Genomic DNA, 24,071 nt, shown 5'->3' with positions numbered 1-24,071 from the left:
GTATATGGGTGCACGCTCTACCAGGTGAGCTACCCAGGCGGCCCCCCACAACCTTAAACTTTGATGAAATGTATATGTATCAGTTGAAAAAAGCTTCTTTGTTGAACATTAGCAACTTGAGTTCAGGTGCCTCAGTCAGTTATCTTTTAAACCTGCATTCATTGTCACCATGTAGTTTGTTCACTTTTTTCACCCTAAGATAAGCGGTCGCATCACTGTTCAAATGTACTTCAATACATACAACAGTAAGTGAACTCATCTTAGCACTGATTCTGATGGTCTTCAGCTCAGTAATACATTCAGTCTGTTGTTAGTCCAAGCTGTTACGTTCAGTTCTGGACAATACTAGCCTTTACAAGGAGGAGGTACATGAGGTTAATAGCTTTATTTACGACCAAGTTATCAGACTTTTAATGAGTAAGTAATATACTGTGAATCACAGCTGAGCAGACAACAGCGCTCTCAGTCACCAAAGAGGAGCTCCACTGCTAAAAGCTGATTCATTCAGTGACAATGGTAATTCAATATAGTCAGTTCACTTTGAAAATGTGTTGATAAAGATTCGTCTGACTGCTCGTGTCGCCATGTTCCCAGATCCCAGCAATTACTTTGGCGAGTATAATGTTATTATAACCATTGGAACCGATGGCCAGAGCTAAACTTTTCCTTTAAAACAAGACTAAGCATGTTCACAATGACCATGCTAACACACTGATGGTAAGCAGGTGACATTTTTACCATGTTCAAGTTGCTAGCATTTAGCATGCTAACATGTGGTAAATAAACATTGAAGTGGAGCTGAGGCTTAAGTATTGAACAAAAAATTATAAAATATAGTATTAGAATGAAAAATGACCTCATGATGTTGCTAGATGTTGTAGAAGTGAAGGGGCAACCTCCAAAGGGGAATATGAATGTCTGTACAAAAGTTCAAGACAATCCAGAAAATAGTTGTTGAGATATTCAGTCTGGGCCGACAAACCAATGTTGCCATAAAAGGGCACTGCTGCCTTCAGATTACCACCTCTTACATTTTTTCTGCTGGAACTGAGAGGATCAGTTCAGCATTCATAAGTCATATGTAAATGTAAATGTGTGAGTGATGATTCAGTCCTATTTCCATCTGTTTCGCGTCAAGAACAGAACCCGTCTTTGGGAGTATCTCAGTGAAGAAGGATGTGCATGTTGGCCTGATTGGCTGTGCCTTGCTCCGTGATCTCCAGGATCGCTGACTGGCAAACTGAGAGAATCCTATTATTCATCCACAGTAATCCTAGTGCTCCCACACAGCGCTCACTATCCCGATTTATCGCGGAGGGCATGGGAAAGGTCAGAGGTGACCTACTCGTGTTTATTCCCCTGTACATGAATTTGATGTGTGTATTCTACATTAAACATCTGTTGTTGTTGTTGTTGTTGTTGTTGTAACTCTCTTCTAACTTGAAGCTAACCAGCTGTTGCGCTTTAAGTCTGTGTTGTAACTCTGAGGAGGGCAGCAGACAAAATGCAAACAGGACACACACTAAGGACAACGGTATTTTACATTCTGCATATGCTGCACAAAAAATGAAGCACATATTTACTTGACTTGCTTTGATATTTTTCCAAGAACATTGTTTTTGAGAGCCCAGGTTGATTCAGTTTAGAGTTTTTGAGTCAGGCTGTCTCTTTTATGAGCAGGACAAGATTGTGGGCATATGCCTGTAAGATAAACACAATATCATGCCACATTTCCTATTTTATTGTCCATGTGACGCTATGATTACCCTTAAGGCGAGTGGATAACAAAAGTTTGCGCTGCACACACAACAATCTGAATGTTTACTGATATTTAGGGACAGCCCCCCCAAATTACAAAAGCTTGTTTTCTGTCTTACTCCTGGAACATTTTCTTCTTTTAGCATGCTAGCATCTAGTGATAGCAGTGCACCACTTTGGTCCATACTAAAATATTTCTGCCAGTATTAGATGGATTGCCATGAAATTGTGGTGGTTCCCAGATGATGTATACTAATGACTTTGGTGATCCTCTGACCTTTCATGTAGCGCTACCATGAGGTTGACATTTGTGGTTAATCAACACTGCACAAAACTAAGTAGGTACTGAGCCTTAGCTTAGGCTTTGAGTGAAACAGTGGATGGTTTGCCATGAAATGTGTTCCTTTCAGGATATATTCTAATAACTTTGGTATCGAAGCATCGATACTTTTGACAACCTTACTAAAATATTCACATTTTTGTTTGTTTACAGCAGGTGTTCAGACAACAAAAATGACAAATCTTGTTTTCTCTTTCTTCTCACTTACAAATGATGGTGACTAGTGCTCCTGCTTTGGTCAAGCCTCCCCTTATAAAAGAGTTTTTTGATCTCAGCATGACTAAAGTATGATAAATACAGGTTAATAAGATTAATTTATGACTCAATGCCCGGTCACAGAAAGGAGGAAAAGTGACTGAGGTCTGCTTCCAATTAAGGAAACACAAATACCTCCCGTAGTCCTCCTCTGATTCTGTCTCTGTTCATCCCATAAACAAGAAAAAAAAGACATGGTGGAATTAAGGAAAAGTCTTTAAAAGGAAATGATGCCTTTCGGCGGGGTGGTACAGCTGTGAGGGGCTGGTAGGTAGGAGTCCACTTTGTTTTGTCTCTGGGTTGTTAAAGGGTAAAGCTACGCTAAACGGTTTGCATGTTGTAGACTTCATAGATATGAACTGGCTGGGAGGAACACAGTTTTCCGTCAGAGAGTAAACAGACATCTCCCTTAGGAAGAAAAGCATTCACTACTGTCTATTTTTTTTACTTTGCCCTGGAGAGGTGATGCCATGCAGGAAAAAAAAAGTTGAGTGAAGTAGTCTAATTTGATCTCCCAGTAGATTTTCCTGGAACCATGAAAAGTAAGGTTGGATTGTTTTGGAGTGTAATACAGTAATACAGTCAGGTGGGATTTATTTTAAGTGAATACTTTGTGTTGAATTTTATTTACATAGCCCAATATCACAAATCACAAATTTGCCTCAAGGGGCTTTACAGCATACAACGCCCTTTGTCCTTAGACCCTAGAAACTTTAAATGAGGGGGGGAATGGAAGAAACCTTAAGAAGAAAGACATGCAACAGAAAGACATGCAATAGGCCTATATGTTGTCTGTACAGAATAGACCAACATAGTAAGAATGAATTAAATATGAAGAATAGGCAGACTGTCAATGCACAAGCCTCAACTGGAGGGCCAACTATACTGAAATTCTGATAACTATTAACTATCACCATTCCTTTAATTGATAAGACTGCTAAAATTAAAATCTCACAAACAGACATTAACATTAGTATTTAAGAAACAAAAAAAATTAAATTAAATTAAAATACTACTTCTTTCATGGAAGGCCTCTTATAAAAAGGATTACATTGTGGGACACAAAGTACACTTCACTTTAAGTCCCCAGTTATGTTGTAACTTGGAAGCAGAAGGGCTGCACTTGTTAATTAGGGCAGTGAGCAAACATAACTCTCACCCACATAAACACAGTCTAGACAGATCCGAGTCCAGATACGAGACAAAAATGATGTTGATTACTTCTGGGGTTTCTTGTCGCTGAATACAGAGCAATAGTTAAATAAGCAAATTCTCAATTATAAATCCAACCAGAAAGATTATAGTTGATCTACCAAAACAGGAGCTGGAGCCACATGTCTTTTAATGAATCTGTGTATTACTGGAAAAACCTTTTTCATGCTTCAAAGTATTGTTTTCTTCCCCTCTGCGTAAACTTAACAGAAATATATAGCCAAACCTATATTTATTATTTTAGCAAATACATGCTTCACAGGATAGAGGAGCTTCTTCAAAGTTCAAGTTAAACAGCATCTCCTTTAAACACTTCACAGTGTTTTAACAGCTTCACGGTGCTAACACAAACACCCAGGGACATGTTGATTTTAGTGCCTGCGCCACAGTAGAAAATAAAGTGTAAACCAATGCAATGCTTCAAATCAAAAGCCTTGTCTTAACTGGAAACCTTTACCAAGCATCTGTGAGATTCGGCATAAACCAGCCGACGGCCCGTGGACAACTTCCTGTACCACCCTGGACCGTAAATTGGTTTCAGTAAGTGTGTTTCTCCCTCCTAGGGGGAGAAGAGGATGGAGGATCTGAGTCACAGAAAGTAAAAGGCCTTCATTAAAGTGTTTAGCTTCTTATGCTGAACAGCACTTCCTCAGTCTTCTCCCTTAATCCAAAGCGTAAACACAGGAGGAAAGCAGGAGCTGAGGTAGAAAGGCTGGAGAAAGGTCAAAACTATCAAATTAAAAGCTTCGCTCTGGGTGAAAGAGCCTGTTCAAAAACAATGAAAGGGAACCTCTTGTCTGTTTTATTATTAATATTATTATTTTTTAATCTAATTTAGATTTACCGTTTTTATTATTTTTTATTATATTTCTTGTGTGCATTAGTCTCAAATTGTCTTATTTTCAGCTTGTGAGTAAAACATTTTGAATTGGACTAACCTGTACAAAAAGGTACCATACAAAGTTTAATTGACTTATTAATTTAAATGTTCAGTTCACCCAAAATACCATACATAATATCTGTCTAATCAGCAGTTTTGTTAAGCTCCTTGTGTTGTTAAAACTTGGATTCAAATCTTTTGTAATTTTTTATTTCTCAATCGCATTAAATATTCATGACTAAATAAGACTAATAATGACGAATAATACAGTAAAATAGAAATATCTCAAGTTCATGACCCAAACTGTTCCAACTTTGGCAAATAACTGTGTAACAATGCAGGAGCACATCGACAGAAAGTCCTAAAAAATATATAGTTTAAGTTGTTGTCAGGGCCTTTGTTGTATTTATAATATTGAAATAATGATTAGTAATGAATTCATACAAAACCAAAGTGTACGAATTAAACAAACAAGATATAGTGTGTCAATTAGTCAGCTTTAGAGGTGCTGGTAGGCAGATTTTGCTACTTTGGGACAGAGCCTGGCTATCCGTTTCTAGTCTTTGTGCTAAGCTAAGCTAAGCTAAAGAGCTGCCGGCTGTAGCTTCATACGTATTTATCCCAGAGACATGAAAGTAGTATTGATTTTCTCATGTAACTCTAGGGCTGTCAGCATTAACGCGTTAATCGCGATGCGATTAAGGGTCGAGCATAATGCATTAATTTTTTTTAATTGTATTAATCGCATGCCGCCATTTATTAATTTATTCTCACTTCACTCGGCTTTGCGTCGTGCCTAACAGGCTACTATTTTGCCGTACTTCCTCGTAACACATCCTGCTGCTGCAGGAGTAGCAACACGGATTTCGGTCACGGATTTCGGTGCCTCATTCCGGTGCCAATGATATGTTGCACTTCTCTCTGATGCTCTGAAACAGACGTTACAGGAAACAGAAACATCGCTGCACGTGACGCTAGTTAACACTATACTCGACAGCAGCTAATGTTAGCCTACCGCTAGCTAGTAGCTGGATTAAACACGGTTACAATGCTGACAGCTAACGCTAAACGGTGTAAAGTGTGACTGTATTTCACTGTAGAGGATTCCAACAGCGGGATGTAACAATCTGCAGCTGCCGTTGTCGGAAAAACACAGACGGTGCGTTCACTGAAACTGGTAATTTACTGACTTGTGGTGCATTCAAAGTTGTTGTTAAATTCAAATGTGTGACTAGATTAAATATATAATAAACAAATACAAATCTTAAAATCAAGTTCATAAAGTCATTTTCTTTGCATTCCCAATCAAGATACACTGGTAAGAATGGCTTTCTATTGTTAATATGTACTTAAAAACCGTTCTGAAATGCAAAATAATAGAATTTGTGTGATAAAACATGCGATTAATCGCAATTAACTATAGAAATTCAACGATTAATCACGATTAAGAAAATGTAATCGTTTGACAGCCCTACTTATTTCCTAAAATGTCTAACTGTTCCTTTAAACCTGGACTTAATAAAACCATCCCATCTCTTTCGCCCAAATTCTGCTGCATTATTAAACCATGAGTACTTTGTATTTACCAGCTGTTTGCATGTGGATGGTCATTGTCAGTGATAATTAATATTAAGTTACAGTAGGCCTATAATGCCACAGCCACTGTAAAATTCCAATAATTGATGTTCGCCTGCATGAGTAGCCCTACTTATAAGACTCATTTACACACATTATGACACAGTAGGGGAAGTTATATTGATTATTAATAACCTAGAATACATACTATATAACTAAGCTATATAACACATTTATTATGTGTTGGAGTGAAACATCACAACTCATAAACTTGGGTATCATAAAACACTTGACTGTTTGAGAGCATCTTCATGGTGGTAAGCTTAAAAAATTCCAATTCCACAGGGGCCACCCAAATGCACTGTTACAAAAGTGAAACTCCTCTCTGTTATCCATTTGTTATATGAACTTTAGAATGAAGTTTATTGATATTGTGTTACAGAATTTCTGGGTAATCAAGTTCAACAGCCACTAACATGCTCAACGTTTAAAATATTTTAACAGTTTGCTGAGAATTATGTGGAATTAAATCTCAAATATAGTTCATTTCAGCTCAAAATGTGATTATTATTAATTGCCTAAAAAATGCTTCGCACCGGCCCTTCCATTGATTTCCTTTGGGGAGAGCGGTGCCGCCCAACTATGCGCTGCGCTACACCTGGCATCGCGCACCGCTCGGATTTGTCGCTTTCCGTTGCGATCAAAGTTTAAATTATTTCAACTTTGACCTAGTTGCCGCTGACCTTTCGAAAGTGCAACCAATGAGACAACAGCATGTCGTTATATATTAATGACCATGGTAAGGTAAGTTCAAAACAAGCCATCCGAAATTGTAGCTACATTAAAGTGTGACTTTGATTGTTTGGGCTGTAGTGTTTGTTGCAGTGGTGGAAGAAGTACTCCGATACTTTTACCACAATTGTAGAAATACTTTATGGGTAAAGGTCTTGCATTCAAAATAAAAGTGTCAAAAGGAAAATGACTTATTATGCAGTATTTGTAACTACTTAACTGCTAGCTTGTTTTTTTAAATGTATTTAGTTACTTTCCACCAGTTTGTTTGAAAACACATTTACATTATAACCATCCATGCATTTAAGTAGATATTATTTGTCAGTGCCTTCATCATTATTGTCATTTAACAGCCATGGCCGACATAAAAGGTAAAGCCGAGCTTGCCTGAGTTGTCGCTGGCGTTCCTTCTCCTACTGTTAGCTTCAGTTAAGCTAGCGACTTGCTAGCTCACTTGTTTCGTGTAACGTTACGTCTTCCTCCTCCAACCGTGGTTTCTTTAAATATCTTGCTATGGATATTTGCTTTCACATATTTCTAAATTATCTCTAAGTAATTATATAGCTTAGCAGCTGCATTTTGTTTTACTTTCACGTAAAGTCGGTCCAAAATTACCGGAACTGACTCCTTGAAGCACTTGACAACCGCGATCACATGCGACTGTCGAAAGGTCAGCCCCGCCCACACTAATATTCGATACTTTTAGTTGGCCAGAAATTACGAGTGACATCTCCAGAAAACAAATCATATTCTCAATCGTTAAAAAATACCCTTTTATGATTGGTTGGGCTTGCAAATAAGTTTACTATCATACATTATTAAAATAAAACAGAAAAAACTCACCTTTAAATGTAATTTTTCCAATCATAAACCATCCTTTTTAAAGTGAAAGTGAAATCAAACTTTACATTACATCAATCCTATAATCTAAAAAACCCTTAATCTATGTAACGTTACCCTATAACATCTTTATTAACTGATTTGATTTCTGTCTATGTCCTGATCCACTGGCATTTTCTGTTTTGTATGTTTTATGTTTATCATGTTATTTGTCAATACACTAATAATATTTAAAAAATTTAAACTTTGTACAGCTGGAACCAGATCAGTTTTGCTTTACAAAACAATCATTATTAAAATAGCACCAAATCAATTAATTGACTGTTCGTTTGAGCTTTTAAAAAGTGAGTGGCACACAGCTAAAACAATAAGAAAACCCCAGGCTTTGAGAGAGGGTTATCTGAAATAGCTTCTACTATTGAAATTGATCAGGTTTTTTTTCAAATCAGCTTTCTTGATTTCTCATAGGATTTTTTTCACCTTTATTTTCTTGTTTCTGACTTGTCATGCCTTAATGTTTTATATTATAAAAGCCATCACTAAATTATTAAAAAGAAAAATAAGAAATATAGCCTGTATCTGCTCTTACATCATATAACAAAGAATACAGAATTAACTAATAAATTAAATATGAATATTAGACAGTTCGAGGCAAACAAAAATGTTGTTCAATAAACAAGGGGAAAATATTGGAAAATGACATTCAATTTAATCTCATATCATTAAGTGCTGTTTCCTCATAAACCTCAAGCCCTTTGCTTTGCACACTGTTTTTATTATATTGTGATAATAATCATCATGCACTCACAGTGTATCATTTTATAGTGGGCTGGTGTGAATACTACGTTCAGATGTTTACATGTTTTTATTACACAAATAATGTTTCACACAGCGTTTAAGTGTAGAAAATGGCCTTCATTTGGTACAAAATATAGCTTACATTACGTTGCAAAATAACATCACAGGATGAGAAATGTTACAAATCAGTTTGACTTGTAGTCAGTAATAATAATAATTTTAGAATCAAGCACATTAAAATCATATGAAACTGTGGATCCCAGTGTAGCCCACAATACAGCGCTGGATTTCATATTCATTTATTTATCTAAAAATATACAACATGTATATTATACTTCTATACCAGAGTATCACAGTCAATAATTTCAGTGCTTAGTCCAGCTTTTATCTTCATCCCTTAAAGGTATTTTCATGTCATGTAATAGATATTGTGTCCAGGGGGAGCACCACAGGGCTGGGATCAATACAGAAAACATACTGTTTAAAATGTCCAGCTTTGTTTTCATAGTAACAAAATTATTCTTAGTGTTAACATTCACAGAACAAGTTACAATCACACAAACCAATCAACATTTAAAGTGCAACCTATATATATATATACTTCATAATCATATTTCATCTACCATGAATAGAACATTTTGTTTCATGACCTTTTGTAGTGTTTCTTTTTTAGCTTAAAGGCAAATTGCACTCTCAGATACTCTTACACTGAACATCACTGAATAAAGACATCTGACTTTGTTCCCGTGTCGACACTCTCCATAAATCAGATTTATCTTTCTCTCTCTCATTCAACCCTTGAAGGGATAGTTCAACATTTTGGGAAATATGCTTTCATGCTAAAAATTTGATGGTCCGCTAAATATGAAGCTATAGCCAGCAGTCGGTTAGCTTAGCTTAGCATAAAGATTGGAAATGGGGAAAAGGGCTAGCTTTGCTCCGCGTAACAAAACCTCTCAAACTCACTTATTAACACGTTATATCTCATTCATTTAATACAAAAACAACACATTGGGGTTTTACAGAGGGGTTATATGTGCAAGACCATAGTACTTCCTGCAGTTACTGCGTACAAATTAAACAAAGAAGATATAACATGTTAAGTAGTGAGCTTAGAGGTGTTGGTGGGCATATTTTGTAACCTTTAGACTGAACTAAGCTAACTGTTCCCCCCTGTTTTCAAAGTTTATTGCTAAGCTAAGCTAACCGGCTGCAGCCTGCCTTCAAATTCAGTGTACAGACATGAGAGTTATATCAATCTTCTCATCTAACTCTCTGAAAGGAAGCAAAACTATTGCTTTACTACATGCATGGTACATGCATGGTCTACAGTGTTGAAGTGTTTTAGTGTAGATTTATCCTTTTACATTCAATAAACCAAACAAACAGGAAACACTCCTGCTTTAGACATAAAAATGCAATTCCTGAAATGACCACTAGATGCTGACTGCCAGAAACGTTTGGAATGTTCTTCTAAACAGTCCTTCCAGAAAAGTTTTTTTGTGATTGTTGCGGGCAAAAATCCTTGATTATGCGGCAAGTTTTCTTAAAAAATGCGATGGAATATGCGGGATATTTATGCAATTTTATGCGATTAAATTGCGGGAACTTGCAAAAACTGCGGTTTCATCATGACCTGAGTCATGAATTGATCATGATTTTGAAGTTTGCAGCTTTTCGATGATGGTCACGTCGCGTAATTACGTCACTTCATAACGTTCCCATGGCAACAGGGGGAAATGGCTGCTCCTGTGTGAAGTAAACGCAACATTTTTCAACTTTCTGCTAAGATATATGTGACTTTTTTGCGACGAAAATGCGGGGATTATGAAATCATGCAAGCCCCGCATATTTTGCGCGGAAATCGGCAATTTATGCAGCGGTTGTCTATTGTATTGTCTTCATTTAGGAACTATTATGGCATGTATTTTTTTTTTATTGACAGCTGTTGTGGTTGCTTCTTGTGTGTCCCATCTCAAATTTAGATTTATTCACACTAGTGGCAAAGATGATAGTGGTAAACCCAACTCAAGGCTTTAAATTGTTCCTTCAAAAGACTTTGGGTGACATCACAGACACTTCATTTATGTTTTTCTACTGTTTCTGGTTAGAACCACCAACCAAGTCCCAAACATAAATTCCTTCATGGCTTTACATTAAGCGCTAAAGCTTCGGATGTGCTTTCGTTTCCTCAAGTGGCAACATTTAACCAGCAGCCCCAGCACGATCATCACAACTAACACTATCACTACAACTGCAATAATATAGTTCTGGCCGCCTGATCTATGACACATTTCCTGGGTCACCTTCTCAATGTTGACCGGTTCTGAATACTCTTCGTGAATGCAGGTCACGGTCTCGATGTCGGGAACGACCACGGCCGAGTGCTGGACCATGTGGAGGAAGTCAAGGTTGCTGCAGCAGTTCAGAGGGTTGGAGCCCATGTAGAGGGTTTTTAGTGAGTGCTCCAGAGCGAGCATGGTGTTGTACTCCAGGGTGACCAGGTTGTTGTGCTGCAGGTTTAGTGACTCTATGGAAGAGTCTTTGTTCCACATAGGTAGAGCGGTCAATTGGTTGGTGGACAGGTCTATGTGTTTGAGACTCCTCAGTGACGACAGGTCTGTGTTTAGACTGGAAATATTGTTTTCCCTCAAGAGGAGGTGGACCAGGGAATGCTCCAGACCAGAGAGGGAGCCTTTGTCCATGTCTAAGCCCGGGTTCAGGGACAAGTCCAGCAACTTCAGAGGGCTGTTGGCAAACGCGTTCGCAGGCAGACTCCTCAGATTGTTTTCAGACAGGTACAGGAAATGCAAGTTTGGTATTGAAGAAAATGAGACACAACCTGGAGGTTCCTGGTGGTTTTGGTCCAGGGAACAGATTATCAGGTTATTCTGCTGGAGCTGCAGGTGTTTGATGCTTGGAAGTCTTTGAAATATTTGATTGTCCAGGGTGGTGAGGTCATTTCCATGTAAAAAGAGCTTTTCCAACGATTGCAGAGTGTTTTCCCCGAATGTCAGACTCTGCAGCGAATTAAAACTGAGATTGATAATCTTCACTGTCTGTAGAAGGCTTTGGCTGGTGATAGAGAACGAGCTGATACAGTTATTACTCACATTCAGGACCTCGAGTAATCCCATACAGTCAAAAAAGGACTCTGGTAGGCTTTTGAGTTGGTTGTAACTCATGTCCAAATATTTCAGGTGATAAAAATAAACTTTTGCCTTTTTTTCAGGACTTCCTGTGACATTGATGCTTTGAAGTTGGTTTCGTGAAACGTCCAGGTATTCAAGCATGTTGTTTCTAGGGAGAAGGGGGAAGTAAGGCATTTTGTTTTCACTTAGATCAAGAGAGAGGAGTTTATAACAATCTGTTGATGTTGTGCTTTGGAAAAGCTCCATGCTGTTCTTGCTGAGATTAAGCACTTTTAGGTTACAGAGATTGAAGTTTGTGATGCACGTGATCGAGTTCTTGGACAAATCGAGTTCAGTCAGACTATCCAAGGAGTCAAAAGCTCCATCTTCAATCTCCATGATGACATTATTGTGGAGGTTGATTTTCCTCAATGACGAGGATCCACTGAAGGTATTTTGTGCTATTTTGGTGATGCTGTTGCTGTTCAGAGAAAGGTTAGCCAGCGATGGAGAATCACCCAGGAAATAGTTCAACATCCCCGTGTACAGGCCGTTGCTTGAAAGATCAAGTGACTGTACAGCTGTAAGAGGCCCAATGTTGATTTTGGAGAAAGCAAAAACATTTAGATGATTCCTGGACAGATCCAAGACTCTTAGATCAGTCATGTCTTTGAAGAGCCCCGGCTGGATGAAGTAGATCTTGTTAGAGTGAAGATTCAGATGATGGAAGCCGGTGTGGTACGCTAGAGTTTCCTGGGTGAGATTCTGCACCTGGTTACGAGAGAGGTCCAGCATTTGGACGCCATGAGGAAGGTTGACTGGGGCACTTCTGAGGCTCAGATCACTGCAAAACACATCCATCTGGACCTACAAACAAAAGACACACAAGTCTGATTATGTCGGCACACTGCCAGATTGCCTGACACAATGACACAATACAGACCAAATGTTTCAAGCGTACGTGGAGGGTCGATTTATGAGTTAGTGTATCTACGGCATGTTCTTGGCAGCAACCCAGTCCTCTGAGGTTTATGATAGCAAGTTGTTCTAATGAAAACAATAACTTTTTACGGCTATTTCCCTTTAAATAAAATTCACTGCTATTTAATGACTCAATCTCAAGTTCTTCTACCAACATAAAAAAACAGATTTTTCAGTTTAAAGACAATACACTCCACACCTCACAGGTTTCGTCATCGTCTCTCCCTTTTCCCCTAATAGATTCAAATATTTTTGTTATTAAGTGTAGTTAATAATTGAAACCATATGGCCACAGACCCCTTCTGTCCCAAAAACAGCTCATAACGCTGTCTCCTCAGTTTTCTCTCTGAGGCAGAGTGCATTTAGCTTCTTGGCATATTTTGTGGTATCCTGAAAGTGGCATTCCTCGTTGCTGACAAGCTGGCCCATAAACAAACACATATCTGTTGTCAGGCACACAGGGACATATGTTTAAATATTTATATTTTAAAGAAAGTATTATCATTTAAAATATCTTTTCTCTGTGACTTCTGTTATTATCAGTGATAATATACACACCCTTAAATTCTTAAAAACTCTAAAGTAAAGCCTTTGAATGTGTATACCATCTGATGTATGTGTGCGATGGTTTACATCACATTTAGTCATAATACTATTATAACAAATGACTACTAGTCCAAGGCAAGAAACAGAAGAAAACACTGGGCCTTCCCACCATGAGTCCAGGTTTCATTTTTTAATGTCAAATCTGTCCATCACCTTGTCCTGACTCAATGAACTGTCATCACCAGTCATAGCTGCCACATCAATTGCATATTTAAGAGTTTATTTAGGAGTTTTAATTGTTAGTGCTTCCATTTTGACACAGTGGAAATAAGCAATAAAATGGAAGTGTTGTTCATTGTTGTTTTCTTACGTAAAAAAATGCATTCTCTCCTCCCCTTAATTTTTGGAGGGAAATATTGTCCTTTTTTTTAATTATTTGACAGCTAGTTGAAATTGAAATAAATCTTGTGGCACCCTTGACCTTGGTCTTTGAGGTCCCCAGGGTGCAGTGGTACCCAGGTTGGGAACCAGTGGCCAGGCGGGTTTAAGGAGCCAACCGTGAACTGCAACGTCCCCGGTTTGAGTCTGGTCCGGAACCTTTGGTTTTTTATGTGTTTTTTATGTTTCTTCTTCTTCTTCTTCTTCTTCTTCTTCTTCTTCTTCTTATTATTATTATTATTATTATTATTATTATTATTATTATTATTATTATTAATATTATTATGTCTAGCCTTTATTAGGTAGTATCAGTTCAGAAATGACAGATCTTAAATGACATGCTACCTACACACAGACCACAGCATGGTGTTTCAGTAACACCTGACATCATCTAAAAGGTTTACATATAGTAAGCTCTTCTACGTATTTGCTGGTCTTTCCTCAAAAAAAGAAGGAAATTCATCACACAGGAAGTGATGCGCGTAACATTTCCAGTTCATTTCATAATTAGAACAAGTTCTGCTAGTAGTTAGCATGATAACCAAAAACTCAAACATGATTTACCAGAAATTCCAAGGAAAAGATGTCACAGTCTACTCACTTGACTGAAAAGTGCCCTCTGCAGTGTGTAACACAAAAACACTTCCCAGTTTTTCTTCCAGTGAAGCCAAATAATGTGTCTCTGTCCAAATAATGAAGCCTGAAGGTCTGACGGCAGCACAGTTCAAGAGCTAAAACTAATAAACCAGATCTGCTCAAGTCAAACGCTTTCAAATAAACCATGGGCCTGTAGATAATCTGAAAATACCCCAAGCACCTGATGGATTATCTCAGTTGCCGTGGGCAACCTATAGAAATAAACTATAAACAGATGAACACATATTCAGTATATTTATTTTACTGGAGATGTGAGGAATGTGCCTACATTAGAAGATGCCATAAAACTGAGAAAAAAAACGTAACTTAAAATGTCAAAGTGTGATTGTTGAACCTCTGCTAGACAGTGTGTGTGTGTGTGTGTGTGTGTGTGTGTGTCTCAGGTTTTACTTACAACTTGGCATGCAGGGAGGTGGCGGGGAGGACGTGCGGATGCCGCCACGCAGCTGAACAAGAGCGGGAAGAGCAGCTGGAAGGCGGCCATGGTGCTGCAGCACAGGGAGAGTCCAGATCACAAAGAGTTAGAAACACATGAATGCAGGAAGCATGCTGTAGGTGATTTAACTCTAAAAGGGAAGGAAGAGGGAAGTAGCCCTATACCTACAGTGTGACATGACAACCTATGACAGTGCTATTTATGGCCTGAGATACAAAAGGGGCTTTTTGTTGTATGCTGTGACGTTTTTCTTTTATACTGTATTACATACTGTTTTTAGCTGCAGAACTGGTAGAACATTTGACTAAGCGAACAAAGATTAAGAGTTTCCGTGAGTACATGCAATCAATTCTGTACTGTAGGTTTATTGTTTTGAAACAGAAAAAGCCGATATTGTTTTTGTCGGGCTTTGATGACTCATCTTTTAAGATCTGTGCCTCATTAGTTTGTGGAAACCTGCTAAAGTATTTCCTGATAGAAACAAAAAACAACACATACAGTAAGCTTGCAGGGCAGACAATGTGGGAGTAATTAGTATCGCAGTAATGGTAAGTCTGGGGTTGATAAGGTCGTGGAGAATTAGGTTAAACAAAAGAGGTACTGTAGGTCAACCATAAAGGTTTGCAGATAGTGAATAAAGACACCCAGTCGGGGTTTTCAATTAGAAAATGCTAGCAGCTGTTGCTCTAAAAACCTACCTACTATTAATCTCAGTGTTAAAATGACAAAAGTTAAGTTTAGCTCATGTGAAATTTTCCCTAAACTCCCATGTAAGACCTTCACACAACCACAGATTTGCTCTGAGAATCTCTACAAGAGCAAATTCAATAAAGATATTCATCACATTGCTCTCGTGTGATGTTTGTGAGTGTTTGTAGCTGTACAAAATAAATAAAATGCTACTAAGACAGAACAGAGAGCTGCGTGACTTGCAGAACACTTTTAAACATTTACAATCTGATAAAACATTGTGGTCATTGATCAGCGGCCAGGTTTCTCTCTACCTCAAACAAGAAAGGACTTCCAGGTATTGTACATAAGTATTAATTTGAGGTTTACTTGAGTATTTCCATATTATGCCACTGTATTCTTCCTCTCCACTACATTTCTGAGGAACAAAATGGCTTTCCTCTCCCGTTAATCATTGTATGACCCCTCAGATTTATCTTGAGATCCCTTTAAAGGGATTCCGGCCCTAGGTTGGGTACCACTGGACTAAAGAGCTGTGCACCTCAAGCAGCTACAACAGTAAAATTGTGTTTACACAGTGATGCAAGTCTGAAAATGTACTTTATGATAATATAGAAGTGACAGGGGAAGTTTTTTTTGCAGAACGAGTACTTTTACTTTTGATACTTTTTTTTGCTAATAATACTTGTGTACTTATACTCTTTACTTTTTTTTTCTTCAGTGAAGCTGTAAATTTAAAGCAGGAGGACCAGAAATACTGCGAGTATTTCAAGCGAAGATGACCCACCCGTTTATTTTGGCCGTATCACAATCTACAGACTATTTACAAAGTAAAATATCTTTAATATGTAGTCGAAATCTTGTTTACACACGGCATTTCACATTAAGAATGAGCTTTTCACTTTACTTTTAACTGCTGAGTTTCCATCTTGTTCAATTATATATTTCTTGAATTTGAATTTAGATCCTTCAGTAAAAGTAGTAGTAACACAATGTAAAAATACAGAGATTTTATCTGAAATATGTACTTACGTCATGTTTTTTAATGTAAAATTTCCCCATGAACTAGTAAATGATAAGACTTCTGTACTTCTGTAACTCAGGGTTTAAATGCAGGACTTGACTTACTTAACTTACTTAAAGTAAAAGATCTTCCACCACTGCAATTTGTAACCATGCACACATCTGCTCCCACAGTCAAGTCCAAGGCTTTCAACAACCAAACCATGCAACAACATGCTTGAAGACCTTTTTTTATGAGAGCTGAACATTTACCTCACTTTCAGCTGATTACTAGTCTTCACAGTGCCTCCTGACCATGTTGATTTCACATCCTCAGTGCGCACACCCACTCACAGATGATCGATAGTAACCAAGTACAACACTACAAGCCAAAAAAGCTCCTCTCAGCTGACTCTTCCCTCCACATCGCACAACTCAGGCTGCTGTCCAGCCATCACATCCTGTGAGAATATCCTGCATCGCTGGGCTGTCTTCCCCCCTCCCACTGTTCTCAGGGAAATGCCTTATAAGGGGGTTGGGAAGTCTTTTTCACTTCAAGGAGACACACACAACCCCCCCTGCCCCATCTCAAAAAATACCCTCTATTAATCCTTCAGAGTTTATTTAGAAATAGTTTGGTTGTTCTCACACACCAATCTCCTTTTGGAATTTGGGGTATTTTAAGCTACAAGTTCTCCAAATGTTTATTATGTTATTTTAGAGCAACTTTTTATGGATAAATGTTTGAACAGAGAGAATGTATCTCCATCCTCAGAGAACAAAATGTCAGCAGCAGTTAATGATGGATAATCATAAGAATTTGTCCGCCCATTGTACACGTGTGGGTGTGTTGAAAAATCAGACATCCTCTTTAAGACTGTGGGAGTAAGTCTAGTTTGTCATGTGGCTTTCCTCTGGTTCGCCATACTGTAAACAAACAACACTGTAATTATAATGAATAAAGACCAGTTTGCACATACAGACAATTCGCTGTAAATGACGGTACAACTGTCTCTGAATGTCTCGAACCAGCTGGGAAAGTGAATGAGTAACACCTTCTCCTCCTTTAGTAATAACTGTCCAAGTGCTCTTGAGCAAGGCACTGCAACTCTCTGATTTCATCGGTGATAGACTGTACTGTGTCATTTTGAAATAGGTTGAGTATTTCAAGCAAAGAAAATTATTTTTGTATATATATATTTTGTTAAAATATGCAAATAAGGCATTATCTTATTAAATATGTGCTAATTTGCATTTGTTTTCAGAACAGAATCTGAACATTGAATAAAGCCAGTATGTTTAGATATGCAAATGAGGCATTATCTAATGCTAATTTAGGTGAATTTAGGAGAAATCTACAGATGCAAATAGACAATGTGTTGTAAAATAAATACCTAAATGTGTAATTTTGATGTTTTCTTTCCACTAGGCTGAAAGAAGACATGTTGTCTGACAAATAGCTCAAAATTGAAGAAAAAAAACCCTGATGTTTTAGCCTGTAGTATCTCGCCGTAAAGGGTAAATGTACTTAGTTACACACTGCTGATAAAAACAGGAGACAAAGAATACAATTGATCGTGGATAAGTGTTGAAGAAGAAGTCTTACCTGGTCTCTTCTTCTGCAGTGTCTTGTACATTCGTAGCAGGTGTGGTTTCACATTCACTATCCTTTCATCCTTCATTATGTTTGATCAGTGGTGTCATGTGAACACACACACACACACACACACACACACACACACACACACACACACACACACACACACACACACACACACACACACACACACCTCGTCACTTACAAATACACCACACTCCATGATGCAAACCGTCCTTGGGGGATTCTCCCCTTTTTATTTACCGGGATTCCCAGACTTTGTTTCCCTTTGCATGCAGCTCAGCGTCACCATCACTGATGGGTGTGTGGAGGTTTTTTTTTTCTATCCAGATATTTGTTTCCTGGAGGGAAGCAGTGAGGTCAGTGAAATGTTATTCCAGGATATTAATCAGAAATGCAACGAGAGGCGGGCGAAGTGTGTTGATACATATAGTATGACTGATGTGCAGTTTTTACCCTGTTGAGTGCTTAGTAAGATCAACTCTGCCTCCTGCTGTTCACAGTCAGACAATGCAGTTGTGTGTACTCAAATGCAAGGGTGGAATGTAACTGAGTACATTTACTCAAGTACTGTACTTAAGTGCAATTTTGAGGTACATGTACTTTACTTGAGTACTTCCATCTTATGTTATTTTATTCTGCTACTCCACTACATGTAACTGTAGTTACTTTGCAGATTCATATTATTAATACAACATATAAATCAACTAATATTGGTTAAGATAACGTACAAAATTCACATGCTAGCAGCAAAGAAGTTATAATAATAAAAATAAATAAAAAATAATTAGAGGCAACCCAATGAAGTGTCGCCTCTTAACGCTTTGCTTGCAGTATATAAAGTAATTAAAATTAGCTACAACTTTACCAGCTGCAACATTAAAGTGATGAACACATTGTTGCATCAATAATTATAATACATACAATATACAATACTATATATATATCTGAATATATCTATATCTGAAATGGGCCATTCTGCACAATGACGACTTTTACCTTTGGATCTATGTTGATGCTAATTATGTTTTACTCAGTGGTGGAGTCCACTCTACTGAAGGGGGAGATGTCTGTAGACATTTTAGACATACAAAGGCCAAGCTAGATTTGGTACGTCACAGATTCAAAAGCCAATTGCTGTCTAACAGGCAACAGCTGGAAGAGAAAGAAACCTTAAACCTCCAGCACAGAGCAGACTGTAGCTGCGTCAGCCACTGCCAAATACAAGCTAGCTAACTAGCTAACAAACAAACAACACAAACAAATGTGCTAACTACACTTACCATTCTGATATGTCTGCTAGTCTGGGTGCAAAACAGACTCCTCATCTGGGGCTGTGGCTGAGCACTGCTCTTTAGCGTGAGCATCGGTGGTGGGCGAGGTGCTCATATTATGCTTTTTGGCTTTTTCCATTTCCTTTATTGTGTTATATACTTTGTGTGCATGTAATCAGTTTACAAAGTGAAAAAGCCCAAAAGTCCACCCCAAAGGGACATACCATCTCCAACAGAAAACACTGTTCACAAACTGCTCCAAACAGCTCTATTGTAGTCCAGCCTTTACTTCCGTGACAGACGTGCGTCACTTTGTAACACGTTATAATGCTCGCCTAGCAGCTAGCATGGCACGCCCTCATACTCTGCTTCTGACTGGCTAGTAGTCCTTACCTAGGTACTGCGCATGTGCGACTCCCAACAAAGATGGAACAGAAGTGAGATGTCTCACTCTGTAGCTAAAACAGAGAGCTCAACACACAGGGTGAAAAGAGGAGCTGCAGCAATGTGCAGTACGACAAAAATATGTTTTTTGAAAATTAAACCATGTTAACCTATTCTGATATAACCTCTAAATACAATTATGAACCTGAAAATGAGCATAATATGAGCACTTTAAATGTGGGAAAACCATGTTAAACAAAATATTGATCATATTAGTCAGTGTTAATATTAATCATCATAATCAGTATTACTGATATTAATCAGTATTTTACATACTTTAAAATGTGCCTGGAGGGGGACTTGTAAAATTAGCAGTACTACAGTGTAGAAATACTCTGTTACATAAAGTTAAGTAAAAGTCATGCATTAAAATGTTTTACTTAAAAGTACAAAAGTCGCCTGTCAATCACAGGGCTAACACACAGACAAGTCATGCAGTCCTGACCTCAACCCCATTGAACACTTGTGGGATCAGCTTGGGCGTGCTCTTTGTGCCAGAGTGACCACGTTGGCTGACTTGCGACAAATGCTGGTTGAAGAATGGGATGCCATCCCACAGCAGTGTGTGACCAGGCTGATGACCAGCATGAGGAGGAGGTGCCAGGTTGTTGTGGCTGTGTATGGTTCTTCCACACGCTACTGAGGCTCCTGTTTGTGAAATGAATAAATTATTCAACTGCCAATGTCTTGCTTCTTCAAACTTCAATCATCCAATCCACCAAATGAGTCAATGGCAGAATAAGCTGTTTGGCATTGGCAGAGAAGATTTGGCAAATTTTTCATGGGCACAACCCACATACTCAGCGCTGCTGCTCATCCCACAAATGCATGTTCCTTACAAATGTGGCACCATTTGAAAGGGAACTAAACAGGCTTTCCAACGGTATAAGATTTATTGCCAAAAAGCATTGTTACCACAGAGAAATAATGTACCAAACACAAATTTCCTTACTTTTTTGTACTAAGTTTACATCAATGTTGGAGAATTGTGTTCGGTCATGGTAAATTATACTCCTCTACCTGTAAAGTGATTGAGATAACCTTTGTTATAATTTGACACTATAAATCAAATTGAATTGAAAATTTAAACAGAAAGTCTTTGTACTGTGGGAGGTAGCTGGAGAACCCCCAGAAAAACCCACGCTGACACGAGAAGAATATGCAAACCCTGCCGCCCATTTTTAGAATATACTTTAAATAATCAGCATTTAATTTAGCTTCAATGAATTCAAATGAACACATTTGTAACATAACAGGTGGAGTCAGAGTAAGTGGAGTTCATTTGACAGGGCTGTGGGGGTACGACTGACAAAAAAAGGCTGGAAACCACACATATGTGCCGTACAATAAATACAGTCTGGGTGACTTTAGGCTTTAGTGGACTATAGGGTGCTTATACAATATAATCACAACGTCCCCGGTTTAAGACCTTTTTTTTTTTTTTTTTTAAGTCACCCCCCTCTGGTGTAAAAAAAATTGTTTCATTTCCATGCATCTTTCTGTTTTCACTTGTGGTATGTGGTACAGGATAGTATAACTATATCTGACTATAATACATTATATTTCCCACGTAGTATGTGTATAAACAACAATTAGTTATCCCTAAACCAAAGATTTACCTTTGAAAACATACATACTCAACAGCCTATATACATAACTGAATGTACACATCTTCCTATACTTTAAATTATGATTTAATAGTTTGATATTTGTTTCTTCATCTTATTCAGAGGATAACTCAATTAAATAGAAAGTTCTGTTTGGTGAGAATGTAATAATCAGAACAAAACACATTTAATTGGCCAGGAATAGGTTTTATATAAAATTTGAACAGTGGATACAGAGGCGATATTATGTGTATAAAAAAATACATACAGTAAAAGGAAAAATAAATGAATCTTATCTTTTTTTCTATTTTGAGCAGATGTTCAAGTTAGCTGATGAAATGTAAAAGGCACTAAATGTACAACATTCCAGTTTTAAAGACGTTAAACAGAGGCCAAGGTCATTCCGAGATGAACGAAAAAATAAAAACAAAAATCACAGGGAATTTGTTGTCTTTGATTTGCAAGACATAGTGCAGATTTTACAACATAACATACCAAACAATTCTCAAGTAACACACAACTATTTACCATCGAAGAACACTAAGCACGCACTTTTAAGACTCGTCAAGAGTGGAGTGTACATTGCAAACTTGCATTCATCTCCTTAAGACACCAACACACCAAACGTTGCTTGTGAGCTTGGTCGGATCAGAAACCTTTCATAATTTATAGTTTACATCACAATTTCTACAACAGCACTAAACCCTGCAACAAGTCACAATTAGGAGCAAAGCGACCAGCAGTAATGGTTAGTCGGTATCATACAGGTTGTTTTTGATTTGGTGAATACATTGAAATACATGCTAACTGGTAAAAGAAAAACAAACAGAAAACAGAACAAAAAAACATTAAAGATAAAACACTAGAAGACTACAGTGCCTGCATTGAGTGGTGTCACAGCCAGAGTCCAGTCAAAATGGAGCGAATTAAGAGTTTCTTCAGCCAGAAGGTAGTTGTGAATGTAAATAAGTATTTAACCCCCAAAACAGAGACAGTTTGAAATAAGTTAAAGCTTAACTCTGGCAGAAAAAAAAAAACTCTGGAGAAGGAACTTATTTTATTTCTGAGTAGAATCACACAGTCCAGGTTGGTATTGGCCAGAGTTATAATAAACTGAAAGGTTCCCCAACATTCTGGATTAATTGTCATGATATTTGGTACAAACATTAATTGTCTCTTAAGGATGAGAGGATGAATCAATGTTAAAATTACCTCGGCCAACATAATATTCTCTAACTTGGATGTGTTTAAGGTGGCAATAATCAAATTTTTTTTTATATTACAAATGTATAGAGTTAAGCTTTATGAAGTTAGGGAGTTGCAAGTCATTGTTTAGTTGTCCGGCTGCAACTTCCCTGTTTTGGTTCACTCTCAACGCACAATTGTTTTCGGTCGCAGCAGGCAGCTGTTTTCAGAGAAAAAGCTGTAAAAAAAAAACCCACTGTGCACTACCTGCTCCACACCACAGACGACAGACAGACACAGTTAGACACTAGCTGGTGAACACAGTGGTGCATTTAGCAGCTAAAGAGCCAGATGTTTCCCCTCAGGAGTAGGTAGGGACCAAAAACAAACTAAAACTAAAATAGAGTGAATGTTAGACCTAAATCCATCAGGTGGCCAGAACCACGACTCCCAAAAAAAGTTATACGGTGGCTCTGGATGTGTAAATAAACGGTTCGTTAACATATCACAATATCAACTTGAAAGGTTATGGATCTTTTGAATTGAAAATAGATGAGGCACTAAAACTAATACAACCTTCAAGCTCAAGACACGTCACATTCATTTTGTGTGGGGTTTTTTTGTGCACACTTTTGACTGAAGACAGTTTTATTAAAGCCATTTTGAATTGACAGGCTCAACAATCCCTGCAGGTACTGTATACACTGGGAGTGTTTGCTGACAAATAATTAAGACAAAAAAAGGGAGAACATTAAGCATGCCGCCAACTTTCTAGACCTCTACAGCAAACTACTTTCCTTCTCTAGAAAGACATCCACATCCACACCACACGGGATTGAGTTACAGTAAACAGCACTATATCTTACATGAGCAAGAAATATATACAAATACTGGTCAACATTGACATTTGCGGAATCACAAGCTGAAGCTGAAGGCATTTAGACTGGTTGCAACACCAATATCATTCTCATAGGTAACCACACCGGTAACACAATTTTAACATAATTTTGGCTTTTAAATGCTTCAAACTAAATGACAATCATACAGATTTGGAATGCATTTTAAAGCTTAAAAGCATCTGAAAACAACTCCCCTAATATTACTGTTGATATTAGATATTTGGCCCATTAGTTTGAAAAAAATAAAGAGCTTAACACAATACATAGATGGAAAAAAAAGGATGGATATTTTCATAATAATGATTGTTATGTTAGTAAATTGCATGCAAACAGTGTATTTAGCATTCGTTTTGTCCAACAAATGAGAGCTCCCAGTTTTCGGAGAAGGAGATTTCACCTCAGTTGAACATTTTGTTTTAACATGCATATTTTTAATTACTCAAAACAAAGCTGTAAAAAAGCCCAGGGAAATACCACTTTTCTTTTATTCTTTCAAATCACACCGACACACGGGCAGAAAAAACTCTTGAAGTGTGGATGCGGAACACAAAACTCTACTTGGCTTGCATTGGCTGTTTTGTTCATATGCACATTAAAAGAAAGAAAAGAAAACAAATGCAGACACCCGGAGCAACCAAGGAAACTAATACTGGTTAAAGAGCTCTAAGAGTTCTACTGAGGTGAAAATCTAAACGGGAGGCAGTCTTTTTAAA

At 37.8% G+C, this 24,071-nt stretch overlaps 1 protein-coding gene across 1 annotated transcript; it reads right to left on the bottom strand.

The window, feature by feature from the left end:
• Positions 1 to 8,339: 8,339 nt before the first annotated feature.
• lrrc32 (leucine rich repeat containing 32) lies at positions 8,340 to 18,028 on the bottom strand. The gene is given in 4 exon segments (XM_078265829.1): positions 8,340 to 12,448; positions 14,598 to 14,691; positions 17,938 to 17,987; positions 17,990 to 18,028. Coding segments are annotated over 4 exon segments (2,010 nt in total). The 5' UTR covers positions 18,014 to 18,028; the 3' UTR covers positions 8,340 to 10,606.
• Between the last annotated feature and the right edge of the window lie 6,043 nt (positions 18,029 to 24,071).

The sequence above is a fragment of the Sander vitreus genome, chromosome 13 (genome assembly GCF_031162955.1).
Source record: "Sander vitreus isolate 19-12246 chromosome 13, sanVit1, whole genome shotgun sequence".
In the NCBI taxonomy this organism is placed as follows: domain Eukaryota; kingdom Metazoa; phylum Chordata; class Actinopteri; order Perciformes; family Percidae; genus Sander; species Sander vitreus.
Note: the sequence above shows the minus strand (reverse complement) of the source record. Positions and strands in the feature narration are given on the sequence as shown.